Source organism: Lontra canadensis, unplaced genomic scaffold (genome assembly GCF_010015895.1).
Source record: "Lontra canadensis isolate GAN:19392208 unplaced genomic scaffold, GSC_riverotter_1.0 scaffold151, whole genome shotgun sequence".
In the NCBI taxonomy this organism is placed as follows: Eukaryota; Metazoa; Chordata; class Mammalia; order Carnivora; family Mustelidae; genus Lontra; species Lontra canadensis.
Genome location: NW_022631145.1, coordinates 1,837,934 through 1,855,323, shown reverse-complemented (window position 1 = coordinate 1,855,323; position 17,390 = coordinate 1,837,934). Strand labels below are relative to the sequence as shown.

The 17,390-nt window shown below is 37.2% G+C and overlaps 1 protein-coding gene across 1 annotated transcript in view; it reads right to left on the bottom strand.

Annotated features, from left to right (window-relative positions):
* The window catches only part of IL1RAPL1 (interleukin 1 receptor accessory protein like 1), a 1,455,000-nt gene that overhangs the window by 604,626 nt on the left and 832,984 nt on the right, over window positions 1-17,390 (bottom strand). The window contains exon 4 of the mRNA XM_032844352.1: window positions 1,203-1,389. Within this exon, the coding sequence (XP_032700243.1) occupies window positions 1,203-1,389 (187 nt within the window). The remainder of the gene's footprint in view (window positions 1-1,202; window positions 1,390-17,390) is intronic.

Sequence of the window (17,390 nt, the reverse complement as noted above, 5' to 3'; positions counted from 1 at the left end):
GTTAATTAAATTGAATTTAAATAAAAAAAATAAAATTCTTAAGAAATAAAAAAAAATCAAAATTAAGTCTTACTTAGAGAAGGGCATTGCTAATTATAGCAAATCCTTTAAAAATTGTTAAAAATTTGGGGCACCTGGGTGGCTCAGTGGGTTAAAGCCTCTGCCTTCGGCCCAGGCCATGATCCCAGGGTCCTGGGATCGAGCCCCTAATTGGGCTCTCTGCTCAGCAGGGAGCCTGCTTCCTCCTCTCTCTCTCTCTCTGCCTGTCTCTCCACCTACTTGTGATCTCTATCTGTCAAATAAATACATAAAATCTTTTTAAAAATTGTTAAAGATTTGTTTCTTTTTAAATTTCTCATAAGTTTTGAACTCATGACATAGTGGTATCGGTAGATCTAGTTACTAAGAGGTCATGCTTCCTACATCCCTATTTCCGGGGAGTTGAACAAAGCAAATTTTCTACTAGTACTCTTTAAATCATGGATATAATATTCCAGAAAAATATTCATAGCAGCTATATTGTAGTTCTTGATTACACTCAATGACAAAAATTTCTTTGATGGTATAAATAAGCTGAAGGGTATGTTCTCATCTTAAAATTCAGAAAAAGTCAATTATATGATAGGAAGGACAAGTGTTAGATTATTCTCCTTAAGTCTGAAGACTCTTGTTTTTTGAGAAAAAGTTATCTAGCACTATTTTTATAATGTTATGAATTTCCCTCAGGTTTTTAAAAATATATACGCTTTTATATGAAAAGGATTGGAATATACACAAAGATACTTCCATTAAACAGAACATTTTAATATGCCATTGTACTATTTTTTCATAAAAGTAAATCAATCCTTTCTTTGTTTGAAAACATTAGGAGTGTTTATATGAAGAGCTCTGAAAGGAATGCTTAATGTATTCTAGTTCCTGAATTATCAACCACAGATTATAATGGACTTGAAAGAACAGTATAAACTAGCTATGAACATAAACACAACAGCTTATTGCAGTGGATCACCAGTACAAATACCAACTAGCATTTATCAAAGATATTGCTTTGAAATCTTATAATGACCAGCACAACCTGCTAGAGTATTTCAGGAAGATAGAGTTTAACTTCATCATACCCATAAAACTTTTTATCCAACTAGTCCAAGAATAAGATACACATTAATCTATTTATAAGGAAGAAAATCATGCACAATACACACCTTATACCATAGGATTTCAGGTTCTCTGGTTGGTAGTAAAAAATCTTCGATGTCACGGCATGAAATTTCCTTGCTTTTGCTAAGTTCAGCTTTGTCAAAGTATTTCATTTTGGAATTGTAGCAGAGTCCGGTGTCATTTTCACCCACTGTCAGTGAGATGGATACTTTCATGCAGTAAGTGGAGTTTCTGTAATGAAGCAGAATGAAGAGGTGGTCTGGTGTGAACAAAAAGTAAGTGCCACCAAGCAGTACGTGTACTTCACTAAAACAGACAGACACAGAGATACAGAGAGAGACAGAGAGAGAAAGGAGGAGAGGGAGAGAGAAAAGAAAAAAAAAACCCATTGATTAATTAATGGTAAGGTGTCATGTCTTAGTCCACAGGGCTCTCTTTTGTCAGAAAGCTAAACAATGCTTAGTTCTGCAAAGCCATTTGTGTATTATTCAATTCTTAGAAAATAGTTTCATACTATATACAAGTGTGGTTTGAAAAAATGTTCAATAGGGATTTCTGTATCTAGAAAAGCAGAAAAAATAAAGGAAGATTTAGGTCAGGAAGTAAGTCAACCTTGGGTTTATGCTAAACTTGGCAAACTCAACAGAGAAGTAGGAAAATGTAATGGATCAATTAAGCATAATGCAAGGAGAAGAATGAGCCTGCTCAATTCTTACAGTAATGGCTGTCTTGATAATTGGAGAGCTTATCAATGAATATGGGAAGAAAACAGTCCTGGATAAGAAAATACTGCAAGTTTTCTTATAAACTGTACTATTTCTGTTTGCTATTTATGTCTCTGGACATTCAGTGAATACTGCTATGGGTCAGGCATGGTGATGTAGGCAGTGAGAATAAAGAGAAGCACAAATCATCAAATTCAAGGTTTTGTTCAGAATGTCTTACTTGGTAAGTGTCCAATGCCTCATTCATATACTTGGCCATCAAAGTCCTGGAATTGAATTTTTTTAAAGATTTTATTTATTTATTTATTTATTTATTTATTTGACAGAGAGAGAGAGAGAGAGATCACAAGTAGGCAGAGAGGCAGGCAGAGAGAGAGGGGGAAGCAGGCTCCCCATGGAACAGAGAGCCCGATGTGGGGCTCGATCCCAGAACCCTGGGATCGTGACCTGAGCCAAAGGCAGAGGTTTTAACCCACTGAGCCATCCAGGCACCCTTGGAATTGAATTTTACTGCTTACTATTTCTGTAACTTCGGGCAACTCATTTAATCCCTGGACCTTAGATGGACAGTGGGACAACATGTGTCTGAGTATTAAATGTGATAGTGAATCAAAATCTGTTTGGCCTGTCACCAGTGCTCAGTAATGGTGGCTCTTCTCACTCCATACTGGTGTATCGAGATCACAGCCCCCAAGCCCTCCTCCTTATTCAGCCAAGACGTTTGACTTAAGCAGCTCCTTGATTTAAATCCTTGCTTTTTTTTTTTTAAATGACTACACGACATGATGAGAATCACCAGAAAATAGTTAGGTTGGTTATGGTATAATTAAAAATGTAGTTGGTCTTGGATCCTGGCACAGATTTCCTGAAAATCTTAGAAATCACTGAGTGATAGGAGTGTCTTTTGCTATTCAAAGGGAGCTCCATTTAATCACCCTTGAGTTTATGTTAACCCTTGGGATGACCTCCCTAGAAAGCCTTGGGTTGGGGCTTGTTACCAGAAAGACCAAGTGTGCAGAAGGTTGAAAGTTTTAACTGTATCCACTGACCTTCAGACAAGGGAGCAGTAATTTCAGGTTAAGTTCTGTAAAAACCATGGAACCAAAAAGATTTGATAAGTTAGGATTAATGAACACATGGAGGTGCTCGGAGGATGGCACGCCTGGAGATGGCACAGAAGTTCTGTGCCTCTTCCTCTACCCTTTGCCACACACATCTCTTTCATCTGACCCAGTTATTTCTGTCCTTTTGAAATATCCAACAGTAGTAAGTAAACTGTTTTCCTGAGTTGTGTGACCTGTTCTAGCAAATGATTGAATCCAAGGAGTGGATTGTGAGAACCTCTGATTTATAGTCAGTCTGTCACAAGCACAGGTGACAATCTGGACTTGCAATTGGTGTCTGAATATGAGGCAGGGGGCAGTCTTGTGGGATTGAGTCCTTTACCTGTGGGGTGTGATATTATCTCCAAGTAAATAGTATCAGAGTAGATGTGAACTGTAGCGTATCTGGCTGGTGTTGCAAAATTGCTAGGTGTGGGGGAAAAAAAAACCACATACCTGGTGTCAGAAGTACTGAGAATAGGGGAGAAAAGTAGAGTTTTCCTTTATAGTTACTTATTCAGCTTTATATTGGATAGCAAAGAAAATTGCCACAAAATTATTATGTAGACTTATTAAATGTGGATGTCTCTGCCTTCATATGATAGGCTACAAGCAGATCTAAAATACTTTATAGGTTGGGGGTGTTCAGGTGTCATAGTTGGTTAAGCATTTGACGCTTGATTTCAGCTCTGGTCATGATCTCAGGGTTGTGAAATTGAGCCCATCATTGGGCTCCACACTGGGTGTGGAACTTGCTTAAGAGTCTCTCTTTCTTGTCCTCTGTCCCTCCCCATCCTCTCTCTCTCTCTCTTCCCCTTTAAAAATAAAATATAATAAAATAAAAAAATTAAAATATTTCAGAGGTGAAACCCTTCACCTTTAAACAAAGTCAATCAGTAAAAAGGTCCTGGAAGAATGTGTTCAGAGATTTTGTTTGAATGATAAAATATACTCCCTGCACTCAGCTCCTCACAATCCAGAAGTGATGCACAATAGCTGAATTTCAATGTGATAAGCACTACAAAGAGCTACTGTGTGCTACCACATCAGCATCAAAGAAAGAAACAAGACCTCAAAATTTGTGATTCCTGCTTATCCTAAGGAACTAGTAAGAATATGGCAATTTTAACAAGGGCTCTTTCGGGAACAGTATACACAAATGCTTGAAGACATTCAACAACTTGATGTGGTTGGAGGAATTGCAAATAATTTGGTGTGGCAGAATTAGGTATAAAGGAATAGCAGGAACTGAGGCTGGAGGTCTGTGCAGAAGCTTGAAGGAGCAGCATGTAAGCCACAGCAGAATGTGGACTTTATACTAGTAAGTGAAAACATTTGGATTTTGGAAAGATGTTTCTGCTCAAAGTGAGAAAAATGATTTGGAGAGAACAGAGGACTAAGCACAGTGAGACAATAAGAAATCAACATCAGTCATTCAGGAGAAAAATGGCAGCTCCAAAGGCAATGACCATTGATACAGAGAGGAGGAATCATGTTCAAATTATATTTAAGATAGTAGCAAAGGAAAGAGAGGTATCCAAGATGATGAAGAGCTTCTCACAGATGAGTGTATGAAACATAGAGCCAATCTCTCAGCATGGAAAATACAGAAAAAAGAAACAGCTTTGAGAGAAAAGAAAGTGCTAAATTTTAACTTGAGCTTCACACCCAAGTAGAAAAAATAGCCACTTTGGTTTTGCCAGAAATATTGCTCATGCATTATTTATTAATTTTACACCAGCACAGACTAGAGCGTGCTCTTCATGGGCTCATTTTAAGATAATATTTTCAGGAAAAATAATTACCTAAGTTAAAGCAATTAACAATCATAGGACACATTCCAATGTGTAGTAAGAAAATATGCACGTTTTAGAACAATCCTGATATTGGTACACATTAGAATTCTTAAAGAACAGACTTTTCTAAGAAGTCAGTCAGTCAATTCTAAATGAACACTCCACACTAATCTATTAAACTCATGAGTCTTAGGTTTTTCTTCTCCTCAATTTATTGGTGTTGTTTGTTTTGTTTTGTTTTGTTTTTTTCCTATACCTTCTTTTATCAAATGCCAGACATTTTTCATACAGATAGGGTTAAGAGCAAGATCTCCAAAACCCAGCTGTAAGAGGTTCAGATTCTAGCTGGATCACTCACTGCTTTTGAAAATCAGGGAAACTCAAATACATAAATAAAATATTTTAAAATAGGGGGGTGACTGGGTGGCTCAGTGGGTTAAGCCTCTGCCTTCGGCTCAGGTCATGATCTCAGGGTCCTGGGATCGAGTCCTGCGTCGGGCTCTCTGCTCAGCAGGGAGTCTGCTTCCTCCCCTCTCTCTCTCTCTGCCTGCCTCTCTGCCTGCTTGTGATCTCTGTCAAATACATAAATAAAATCTTAAAAAAAAAAAAGAAAATCAGGGAAACTTACTTGACTCCTTGGGCTTCCTTCTCCTCATGTGTATAAGGAGAAAATCATAACAAAGAACTCAGAGGTTGGTGTGGGAGTGAAGCATGTTAAAACCCGGAAAGAGCTTAGGGCAGGGCCAGTCCTCCAGGAGCACTCAGGAAGTGTTAGATCTTAAAATCAGTACTACATTCCCTCTCCCCCACCTTTTTTTTTTTTTTTTTTTTTTAGATTTCCATTTTCCAGTCCAGCCCCCCAGGGTTTGCTCAGAAGGCAGGTGAGCTAGACAACATGACCATGATGATGACTTCAGTTCTTTGGTGTTTAATTAGAGTCAGGCATAAGCATCCAGATAAATTCTTCTGTTTTTCATCTGGGATATCTGAGTGGGCTGGAGAAGACTTAGTAAACTTGATGAAAAATACAGACTTCCCATCTCAGCTGTCCGCTTCTCCTTTTGTATAAATGCAACTGATCCCTAATTTCCAGAAAGTGGATCCATATGAGCACACTTCGGTATTCTTATTTTCCTGACTTTTATTTCACAACTCTGTGAGGTGACTGCTGATCTACAACTATCTGGTAATGTCTGAAATTCCAGACTCCCCAGGATAGCACTATTTCCAAATTACTTTCAATGTTTTAATACTTATTTACTGTTTCTGTTCATCAGGAGGTGATTTAAAAAGCTAAAAACAAAGCAGCATCCAATGAACACTAGTCCTATTTACTGAGAAGAGCTAACCGGAAGCAAGCAACCTGTGACACATTAATAAACTTGTGATCCCCCTAAGGGGAATTACACACCCTCAAAGTAAAGAGCACCATCCACCATTATGAAATCGACAGCACTGATTTAGCTATGGCACTGTGGTTCTGCACCATCAGGGAAATACCGTGTAATGGGGTAAATAGGGTAAGGTGAATGCTCCTACAGGATGGACAGTGGAAATCATCAGTGCGTATTTACTCAGCTTCTAGGCAACAAGTTAAATAATGACTGCTGGTTTCCATGTTAATAAAATGGCTAGAAAGACAAGATATACATGTATGTGGTGGAAACAGTTCTTAGCTGAGAGTCAACACTGAATTGTCCTCTACAGGGAAGAAATGATATTATTGTGGATTAAAAAAAAGACCTATTTCAACCACACTTCAGTAACAGATAAAAATACAATTAATTAATTTCTAAAAAGACCTAGTATTCTCTGGCAGAGGTGACCTGCAGTACACTCCAATGATATAGAATGTATTGTAAAGACCAAAGTCATGCAGATTTCCTTTGTTTCACCTGCTGACGTTATAGCAAAGCAACCCAATGCCTTAAAAAGTGAATGACTTATCCAAGTTCTACTATCTTCTAACTTCTAATTCTATATGCTACTGGAGATCATTAGTGCTGGGTCAGCACACAAAAACTATTCATATATATATATATATATATATATATATATATATATATACACACTTAAGACTATTTAAAACAAAAGAAAATTACTCACTCTTAACTCCTGGTTTTATTTGATTTTATACTCCCAAGGAGATGTCTTCTAGAGAAAGGGAGAATGTGATTTAATTTGAATTTCTTTGAAAATTTAGGTCTTTAAATGTCCCCAAGTTTAATAAGGACTAAAAGTGAGCAAGCGTCAGGTCTTTAAAAATATCATTTTTTTTTCCAGCTCTTTCTACTAGGTACTTTTTACAAACTCACATACTTGTAAACGAGGTGGCTTGTGAAACGACTGCCTTAGAGTGCTGGCTTAAAAGGGAGGAAAACAACCATCTATCCTTAAAACAGTGTAAAGATTGAGAACTAACAAATATATTTGAACATAATCAAGAGGCAAATATGTGACAAATACAAAATGAAAATAACTTCTATAAGTACAGACTGTGGAAGTCAATACAGGGCACTGAAGTGCTCCACAGGTTTCTTAGAAGTTTACCACCTCAACATGGACAAGGGTTCTAAACTGGCATGCATGGGAATTATCACAGATTTAAAACTTCATCTTTTACAGGATGACCACATTGTACAACTATAGATGAAGGTGCAGAAAAGTGGGTTGTCCAGACAGGAGGTAAGAAAGAAAATGAGGTATAAGAAGGCAACATTTGGGTATTACCTGATTAGCTAATAAAGTATGATAAAAAGCCCGTGATCTCACACCAAAGAGTAGTACAGTTACAATTACTCTATAATCATACCTGCTATGCCTGATACTGCATAGTGCTAAATATCTCTTTCCTACTCTAACAGAATTACCAGTAGCATGATTGTCAAATAGATCCTTTAAAAGCATCACTAAACCCTTGACCTGTCTGTTAATTCTCAGGTCCCTGGGGAAAATAATAACATTGCCATAAAATTTGGAAATTTTTTCCCACATTACGAAGTGCTGACCTTGATCAACAAGGGATTTGATCAACATTTAAAAAAATTAAGTTATTCTCTGCTTCTCTATATTACATGGTCTACTCTAAAATTCATTGGTCATTTTTAAGGTCATATGCCTTTGCACAGAGATGTTTTGTAAAAATAAGAGCAGGCAGTATTTTAAAGTGTCACAAATATTTGGGCATGGAAAGACAGCAGATCTGAAGGTTCCGTCTGTGCAGACCTGAGCAGAACTCAACTGTCTGGAAGATGGTTCTCTGGCTGCAAATTTGCCCATAGTGTCTAAGCATTATTGTTAAAAATAAAGTGTTAGGAATAAAAAATGTAAGGGTTAGATTGTGGAGAAAAAAAAATCTTAGTTTGTTCAACCTTAAATATTCTTTGTTAGTTTATTTCTAAACTTAAAGCCTTCCATTTTTTTCTGTCTTTAATTTTTTTCTCTCCGTGCTTATGGTGATGCCTGAAGCTACACATGTGGCCCCCCTGTCATATCTTATCTTTCTTACACATATCATGCTTAGAGCTACTGGCACTATATGTGAAATGTGTTTGGATTAGGTTTTCTTTTGAGAAGAGCTCTGGAGGACCTATTGCTTTAACTGTGCTTGAAATCAGCCCTTGTAAAAAGATCACAGGGAGACCACTGAGCAAACGATAAGACTATAAATGCCAGTTTATTGCCTTCTCATTTGAAATTCTGTTTTCCAAAAATTTAACTGGTAAACTGAACTTTATCTACAGTCTTCTGCTAGCTATATATTCAAAATAATTGTCTTTGTCTTTTTTGGTGACAAGTCATTAATATAATTTTGCCATCTCTGTTTTTCTTGCCTAAGATTCCTGAAACATTAGAGTTGAGAAGATATTGATGTATGGAATTCTAGTCCAGTATTTCTCTGCCTGAGTTATTCTTGGGCGTGAGGACTTTTGAACTTCACAGCTAGACCACATTGTCTCCTTCCTGACGTCTTCTTAAGGGAGGAGGAAAGAAGGAGACAGGCAAACAAAAATAAAAACCTGCCCCTAAAGAAAACTGAGGCCCAGGATGTGAGTTCAAGGTAACATAAATTACAAATAATTTCTTCAGGAAATCCTGCCCATCTTATCCCTTTATTTTCCTCAAAACAATCTCAATCTGTAATCATTTATTTCCACTGATATTTGCTGCCTCCTCTGTTAATATGTATTCTCATAGTATATAAAATAAGGGAGTTATCTGTATGCGGTTTGGGTTCTTGGAGGCCTAATTTTTTAAACAGGTAAACTGCATACAACATAAACTTAACCATTAACCATTTAAACATGTACAATTAAGCGTCATTCAGTACATTCATAATGCTGTGCAACCTCTATCTAGTGCTATGACATTTTCATCATCCCAAAAAGAAACTCATAACTATTTGCAAGTACTCCCTATTTCTCCATTTCCACAGCCTCTAGCAACCATCAGTCTGCTTTCTGTCTTCACAGATTTGGTTATTAGGACTATTTCATATAAAGGGAATCACATAGAGTGTGGATGTGTGTGTGTGTGTGTGTGTGTGTGTGTGTGTGTGTGTGTCTGGCTTCTTTCACCTAGCATAATGTGTTCAAGGCTTACCCACATTGCAGTATACATCTGTACTCCGTTCCCTTTTGTGGCGAATAGCTCAGTGTACAGATATAATAATATAGTTCATAGAAAGAGTCTGGAAGTTTTCCTTCTGCTTCAATTTTTTGAAACAGCTTCAGGAGAATAGGTGTTATTTCTTCTTTGAAAGTTTGGTAGAATTCCACAGGGAATCCATCATGTCCTGGGCTCTTGTTTTTTGGGAGGTTTTTGATCACTGCTTCAATCTCGTTACTAGATATCAGTCTATTTAGGTTGTCAATTTCTTCCTGGTTCAATTTTGGGAGTTTATAGTTTTCTAGGAATGCATCCATTTCATCTAGGTTGCTTAGCTTATTGGCATATAACTGTTGACTATAACTTCTGATGATTGTTTCTACTTCCTTGGAGTTAGTTGTGATCTCTCCCTTTTCATTCATAATTTTATGAATTTGGGCTTTTTCTCTTTTCTTTTGGATTAGTGTGGCCAATGGTTTATCGATCTTATTGATTCTTTCAAAAAACCAGCTTCTAGTTTCATTGATACGTTCTACTGTATCTCTGGTTTCTACCTCATTGATCTCAGCTCTAATCTTGATTATTTCCCTTCTTATGTGTGGAGTTGGTTTGATTTGTTGTTGATTCTCCAGTTCTTTAAGGTGTAGAGACAGCTGCTGTGTTCTGGATTTTTCAATTTTTTTGAGGGAGGCTTGGATGGCTATGTATTTCCCCCCTTAGGACCGCCTTTGTTGTATCCCATAGGTTTTGGACCAAAGTGTCTTCATTCTCATTGGTTTCCATGAATTGTTTCAGTTCTTCTTTGATCTCCTGGTTGATCCAAGCATTCTTAAGCAAGGTGGTCTTTAGCTTCCAGGTGTTTGAGTTCCTTCTGAACTTTTCCTTGTGATTGAGCTCCAGTTTCAAAGCATTGTGATCTGAGAATATGCAGGGAATAATCTCAGTCTTTTGGTATCGGTTGAGTCCTGATTTGTGACCCAGTATGTGGTCTATTCTTGAGAAGGTTCCATGTGCACTTGAGAAGAATGAGTATTCTGTTGTTTTAGGGTGGAATGTTCTGTATATATCTATGAGGTCCATCTGGTCCAATGTGTCATTCAATGTTCTTGTTTCTTTATTGATTTTCTGCTTCGATGATCTGTCTATTTATGAGAGAGGCATGTTAAGATCTCCTACTATTAATGTATTCATATCAATATGACTCTTTATCTTGATTAACAGTTTTCTTATATAATTGGCTGCTCCCATATTGGGGGCATAGATATTTACAATTGTTAGATCATCTTGGTGGATAGTCCCTTTAAGAATTATGTAGTGTCCTTCTGTATCTCTGACTACAGTCTTTAGATTAAAATCTAATTTATCTGATATGAGAATCGCTACCCCAGCCTTCTTTTGAGGCCCATTGGCATGAAAGATGCTTCTCCATCCCTTCACTTTCAGTCTGGGTGTATCTTTAGGTTCAAAATGGGTCTCCTGTAGACAACATATGGATGGGTCCTGTCGTTTTATCCAATCTGCAACCCTGTGCCATTTTATGGGCGCATTTAGGCCATTCACATTGAGAGTGATTATTGATAGATACGTTTTTATTGACATCATGTTACCTTTGAAGTCTTTCTTTCTGTAGATTGTCTCTATATTTCTGTTCAATGCTATTCTTAGGATTTTTCTTCTTTTATAGAACCCCCCTTAATATTTCCTGCAGTGTTGGCTTGGTGGTTACATAGTCTTTTAAGCCTTGCCGGTCTTGGAAACTCTTTATCTCTCCATCCATTTTGAATGTCAGTCTTGCTGGATAAAGTATTCTTGGCTGCATGTTCTTCTCATTTAGTGCCCTGAATATATCTTGCCAGCCCTTTCTGGCTTGCCAGGTCTCTGTTCATTTGTACATGAGCAGATAGACCTTTGAGTTTGTTTCCACATTCTGGACACTGAAAATAATGCTGCTATGAGCGTTCATGTAAAAGTATTTGTTTGAGTACCTTATTTCAATACTTTTGGGAATATACTTAGGGGTGGAAATGTTGGTCATATGGCTATTCCATGTTTAATTTTCTGACAAACCAAGCACTTCTTTTTTAATCTCTTAAGCTCTTTCTACCCTTCTGAATGCCAGTTTCTGCTGGCACAGAAAATAGGGAGACTAAGGCATTAGACAAATGTGTTCACTAACTATTGTGGTTAAATACTTACAAGGCCTAATGATTTTTTAAGTTAAGTGCCTAGTACAGTGCCAGGCATAGAGCAGACACTCTCAATAAATATTTGTGAAATGAGTAAAAAAAATTAATTCTTTGTTAAGGTCTATATAGTTCTGATTACACTTCTTTGTTCAATCCCTTTAAACAACTCTCATCTACACCCTGTCAAATGAGTTTTTATCCCTTTTTGTTTTATGTTTCTCTGAAATAGCACGCATTTCTTGATAGTGGATGCAGCAAGAAAATGTGTTTTTCAGGTCCAACAAAAAATTAAAATGAAGCTGTAAAGATTTCCTCGCATTCAATAGCTATCTGCAATCACCTGATTATATCATTCTCTCATCATGTATGCAACAGACTTTCTTCTAACTGTAGTTGATCTTCTTGATTTGAAAGATAAGAAAAAGGGAAAATAAATATATGAGCCACATTTGGGTCAGTTGTAAATCACTTTTTTTCTCGCCAAGAATAACCCAGGAAGCTTTTTTCTACAGTGAGCATAATAGTGCTTATGCTATTAAGTCTTCCTCCCAGGCTGTTGTAGAGAAGAGGTGACTGAGGATCCAGACATTGAGCTAATCCTACACCTTACCTCCTCATTTTAAAGTGAGGAGAAGACAGAGAACGACCAGAGATTGTTGTAATTTTACCCATTCACAAATACATTTTTCAGAGTTAGATCAATAACATATAAACATATGAAAACATGATTTTCCCCCTGCTGTATAGGAACTAACTATGGACAATGTCAGTAAACAGGACTTTTAATCAGTGGGGCTTCTTTCTTTCTTTCTTTCTTTCTTTCTTTCTTTCTTTCTTTTGCAAATACTTCTTTAAATATTTTCTAGATGTCATAGCAGCATATACATTATTCAGTTTTACTTTGTAGGTCAATATATTTGTAGTCAGAGATACAGAAGGACACTATATCATTCTTAAAGGGTTTATCCAACAAGAAGATCTAACAATTTTAAATATCTATACCCCCAACATGGGAGCAGTCAACTACATAAGCCAACTGTTAATCGAAATAAAGAGACATACTGATAATAATACGTTAATTGTAGGGGACCTTAATGCTCTGCTCTCAGCAATAGACAGATCATCTGAGCAGAAATCAACAAAGAAACAAGAGCTTTGAATGACACACTGGACCAGATGGACCTCATAGATATACACAGAACATTCCACCCTAAAACAACAAAACACTCATTCTTCTCAAATGCACATGGAACTTCCTCCAGAATAGACCACATACTGGGTCACAAATCAGGTCTCAACTGATACCAAAAGACTGAGATTATACCCTGCATATTCTCAGACCACAATGCTTTGAAACTGGAACTCAATCATGAGAGAAAGTTTGGAAGAAATTCAAACACTTGGAAGTGAAGACCACCTTGTTCAAGAATGTTTGGATCAACCAGGAAATCAAAGAAGAACTTAAACAATTCATGGAAACTGATGAGAATGAAAACACATCAGTCCAAAACCTATGGGATATGGCAAAGGCAGTCCTAAGGGGGAAATACAAAGCCATCCAAGCCTCACTCAACAAAATAGAAAAACCCCAAATATAAACACTATCTTTACACCTTAAAGAACTGGAGCATCAACAAGAAATTAAGCCTATCCCATGCACAAGAAGAGAAATAATTAAGATTAGAGCAGAGATCAATGAATTAGAAACCAGAAGTATAGTAGAACACATCAATAAAACTAGAAACTGGTTCTTTGAAATAATTAATAAGATCAATAAACCACTGGCCAGACTTACCCAAAAGAAAAGAGAAAGGACCCAAACTAATAAAATTATGAATGAGATGGGAGAGATCATGACTAACACCAAGAAAATAGAAACATTCACTAGAAATTATTATTGGGAGAGGGAGGAGCAAGAGGGTGGAGGAGTAAGAGACCTAAAGATCATCTGGTCCCAGGAGTTCAGCTAGATAGTCATCAATCTATTCTGAACAACTACAAACTCAACAGGAGATTGAAGAGAAGAAGAGCAACAATTCTACAAACAGAAAAGTGACCACTTTCTGGAAGTTAGTACGTGCAGAAAAGTGAATCTGAGGTGACATATGGGAAGAGAGAATGCGGGGGGAGGGGCAAGACACCAGCAAGCGGTAGAGCACAAAATTAGAAGTTTTAGAAGTCTGCTCCACTGAGGGATGTCATTCCATAGGCAAAATGAAAGGGTGGAGCCCTCATTGGGCCAGTGTGGTCTCAGGACCCATGGGGTCACAAAAAGACCAGGGGTATCTGAGTGTGGCAGAGCTTCCAGGTGTCAGAGCAGGGAAGCCAGCTGCAGAGACAGAGCCAAGGAGTGGACTCTCAGGTCAGGCTTACCTTAAACCATGATCCGAGGCACAGTAAGGCCACAGCTCTTTGAGTAGGTACCCCACTAGAGGCAGATACAGGGAGACCCCTCCTTCCTCCTCTGGGAGGAGTGATGCAGGAACATGCTGCAGGAATCTGCTGGGCTTGGAGACTCTAAACAGGGCCATGCACCAGAGATAGAAATGCTGGGTCACAGGCTGGGTGAGCACTGAGTGCAGCTGAAGACCAGGGAGATGGGAGGGATTGACTGCTTTTCTCTGAGGGCACAATGAGGAGTGGGGCCCTGAGCTCTTGGCACCTAAGGGGCCAGAGATTGGTAGGCTGCCATCTTCATTCTTGTCTTCTAAAGCTATTGAAAGCGTTCAGGGAAAGAAAAAAAAAAAACTACAAGAGCAAACTGGCAGATTACTTAACCTGGCCCCTGGAAGGACAGTGCAATTCTACCTCAGGCAAAGGCATTTGTGAATCACTAAAACAGGCTCCTCTCCTAGAAGATCAACAAGAACATCCAACCAAGACCAAGTTCACTGATAAATGAGAACTGCAAAACTTCAGAGCTAGGGAAATACAGCACATAGAATTCATGGCTTCTTTCCAATGATTCTTTTATCTTACAAAGTTAAATTTTTTAAAATTTTAATTGGTTCTTATTCTATTTAAAAAAAATTTTCTTTCTTCCTATTTTAACATTTTTAACTATATTTATTTTATTTTATCAATACCTTTTAAAAAAATCTTTTAAAATTCTCATTGTATTAGTGAGATTATACCCTTCATTGTATTTAATCTTATTTTTTTGTATACATACATGTTTTGCTTTCTTTAAAATTTTGTGATATAGTTTCTTGTAACCGATCAAAACATACCCTAAATCTAGTGCATGACTTTGTTCTAGTCTCCAGCCTGATTACATTGTTTCCTCTTTTTTTTTTCTCTTTAAACAACTTCTTATCAATTCCTTTTTTAGAATCTTTAAATTTACATCTTTACAATCATATTCCATCCCTTCATCATGTTTACCCCTATTTTTGTATATATATGTTTTTCTTTCTTTAAAATTTTGGGAGGCAATTTCTTCTAACAGACCAAAATACATTCCAAGCCAAGTGTTCAGCTCTGTTCTATTCACCAGTGTATGTATGCATATCTATCTATCTATCTATCTATCTATTTATCTATATTCTTCCCTCCTTTCTTTTCCCCTGGGATTTGGGTCTCTTCTGATGTGGTCAGTGTATATTTTTCTGGAGTTGTTGCTACCCTTTTAGTATTTTGTTCTCTCACTCATCTATTCCTATCTGGATAAAATGACAAGGCAGAAAAACTCACCTCAAAAAAAAAAAAAAAAGAACAAGAGGCAGTACTGACAGCCAGGGACCTAATGAATATGGACATTAGTAATGATGATTGTAAAGATGCTAGCTGGGCTTGAAAAAAGCACCGAATATACTAGAGTTACTAGAGAATCCCTTTCTGGAGAAATAAAAGAGCTGAAATATAACAAGGTTGAAATCAGAAAAGCCATGTGAGGTGCAATAAAAAATGGAGGCTCTTACTGCTAGGATAAATGAAGCATAAGAGAGAATTCATGATATAGAAGACCAAATAATGGAGAAGAAGAAGCTGAGAAAAAGAGAGATAAATAAATACTGGACCACGAGGAGAGAATTCAAGAGACAAGTGATACCATAAGATGAAACAATATTAGAATAATTGGGATTCTGGGAATGAGGGAGAGGGGCAGAAGGTATATTGTAGCAAATTATAGCAGAGAATTTTCCTAATTTGGGGAAGGGAACAAGCATCAAAATCCAGGAGGCACAGAAAACCCCCTCAACATCAATGAAAATAGGTTCACACCCCATCATCTAATAGTAAAACTTACATATCTTAGGAACAAAAAGAAAATCCTGAAAGCAGCTTGGGACAAGAAGTCTGTAAATGCAATGGTAAAAATATTAGATTGGAAGCAGACTTATCCACAGAGACCTGGCAGGACAGAAAGAACTGGCATGATATATATTCAGAGTACTAAATGGAAAAACAAACAAACAAACAAACAAACATGCAGCTAAGAATACTATATCCAGCTAGGCTATCAATGAAAAGAGAGGGAGAGATAAAAAGCTTCCAGGAAAAACAAAAACTAAAACAATTTGTAAACACCAAACCAGCCCTACAGGAAATATGGAAAGGGGTCCTCTGAGCAAAGAGAGATCTACAAGTAACCAAACAGAAAGGAACAGAGACAATATATAGTAACAGTCACCTGACAGGCAATACAATGGCACAAAAGTCTTATCTTTAAGTAGTTACCCTGAATGTAAATGGGCTAAATGTCCCAATCAAAAGACACAAAGTATCAGAATGGATTAAAAAACAAAAACAAAAACAAGACTCGTTGATATGCTGTGTGCAAGAAACTCATTTTAGACTTAAAGACACCTGCAGATTTAAAGGGTGAGAGTGGAAAAAAATATTACCATGCTACTGGACATTAAAAGAAAGCTGGAGTGGTAATCCTTATATCACACAAATTAGATTTTAAGCCAAAGACTATAATAAGAGATCAGGAAGGACACTATATCACACTTAAAGGGTATGTCCAATAAGAAGAACTAACAATTTTAAATATCTATGTCTCTAACATAGAAGCAGCCAATGATATAAACCAATTAATATCAAAATCAAGGAAATACCTCAACAATAATGTCATAATAGTAGGGGACTTTAACACCCCCCTCACTGAAATGGACAGATCATCTAAGCAAAAGTTCAACATGGAAATAAAGGCCTTAAATGACACACTGGACCAGATGGACATCACAGATATATTCAGAACATTCCATCCCAAAGCAACAGAACACATATTCTTCTCTAATGCACATGGAACATTCTCCAGAACAGATCATATCCTGGGTCACAAATCAGGTCTAAACTGGTACCAAAGGATGGGGATCCTTCCCAGCATATTTTCAGACCACAATGCTCTGAAGCTAGAGCTCAATCACAAGAGGAAAGTTGGAAAGAACTCAAATACATGGACTAAAGAGTATCCTACTAAAGAATGAATGGGTCAACCATGAAATTAAACAAGAATTTTAAAAAATCATGGACACAAATGAAAATGAAAACACAACTGTTCAAAATCTTTGGGATGCAGCAAAGGCAGTCCTGAGAGGAAAGTATATAGCAACACAAGCCTATCTCAAGAAACAAGAATGATCTCAAGCACACAACCTAACCCTAAACCTATAGGAGCTGGAGCAAGAACAGCAAAGAAAGTCTAAACCCAGCATGAGAAGAGGAATAATAAAGATCAGAGCAGAAATCAATGAAATAGAGACCAAAAGAATAGTAGAACAGATCAACAAAACTAGAAGCTGGTTCTTTGAAAGAATTAATAAGATTGATAAACCCCTGGCCAGACTTATCAAAAAGAGAAAGGAC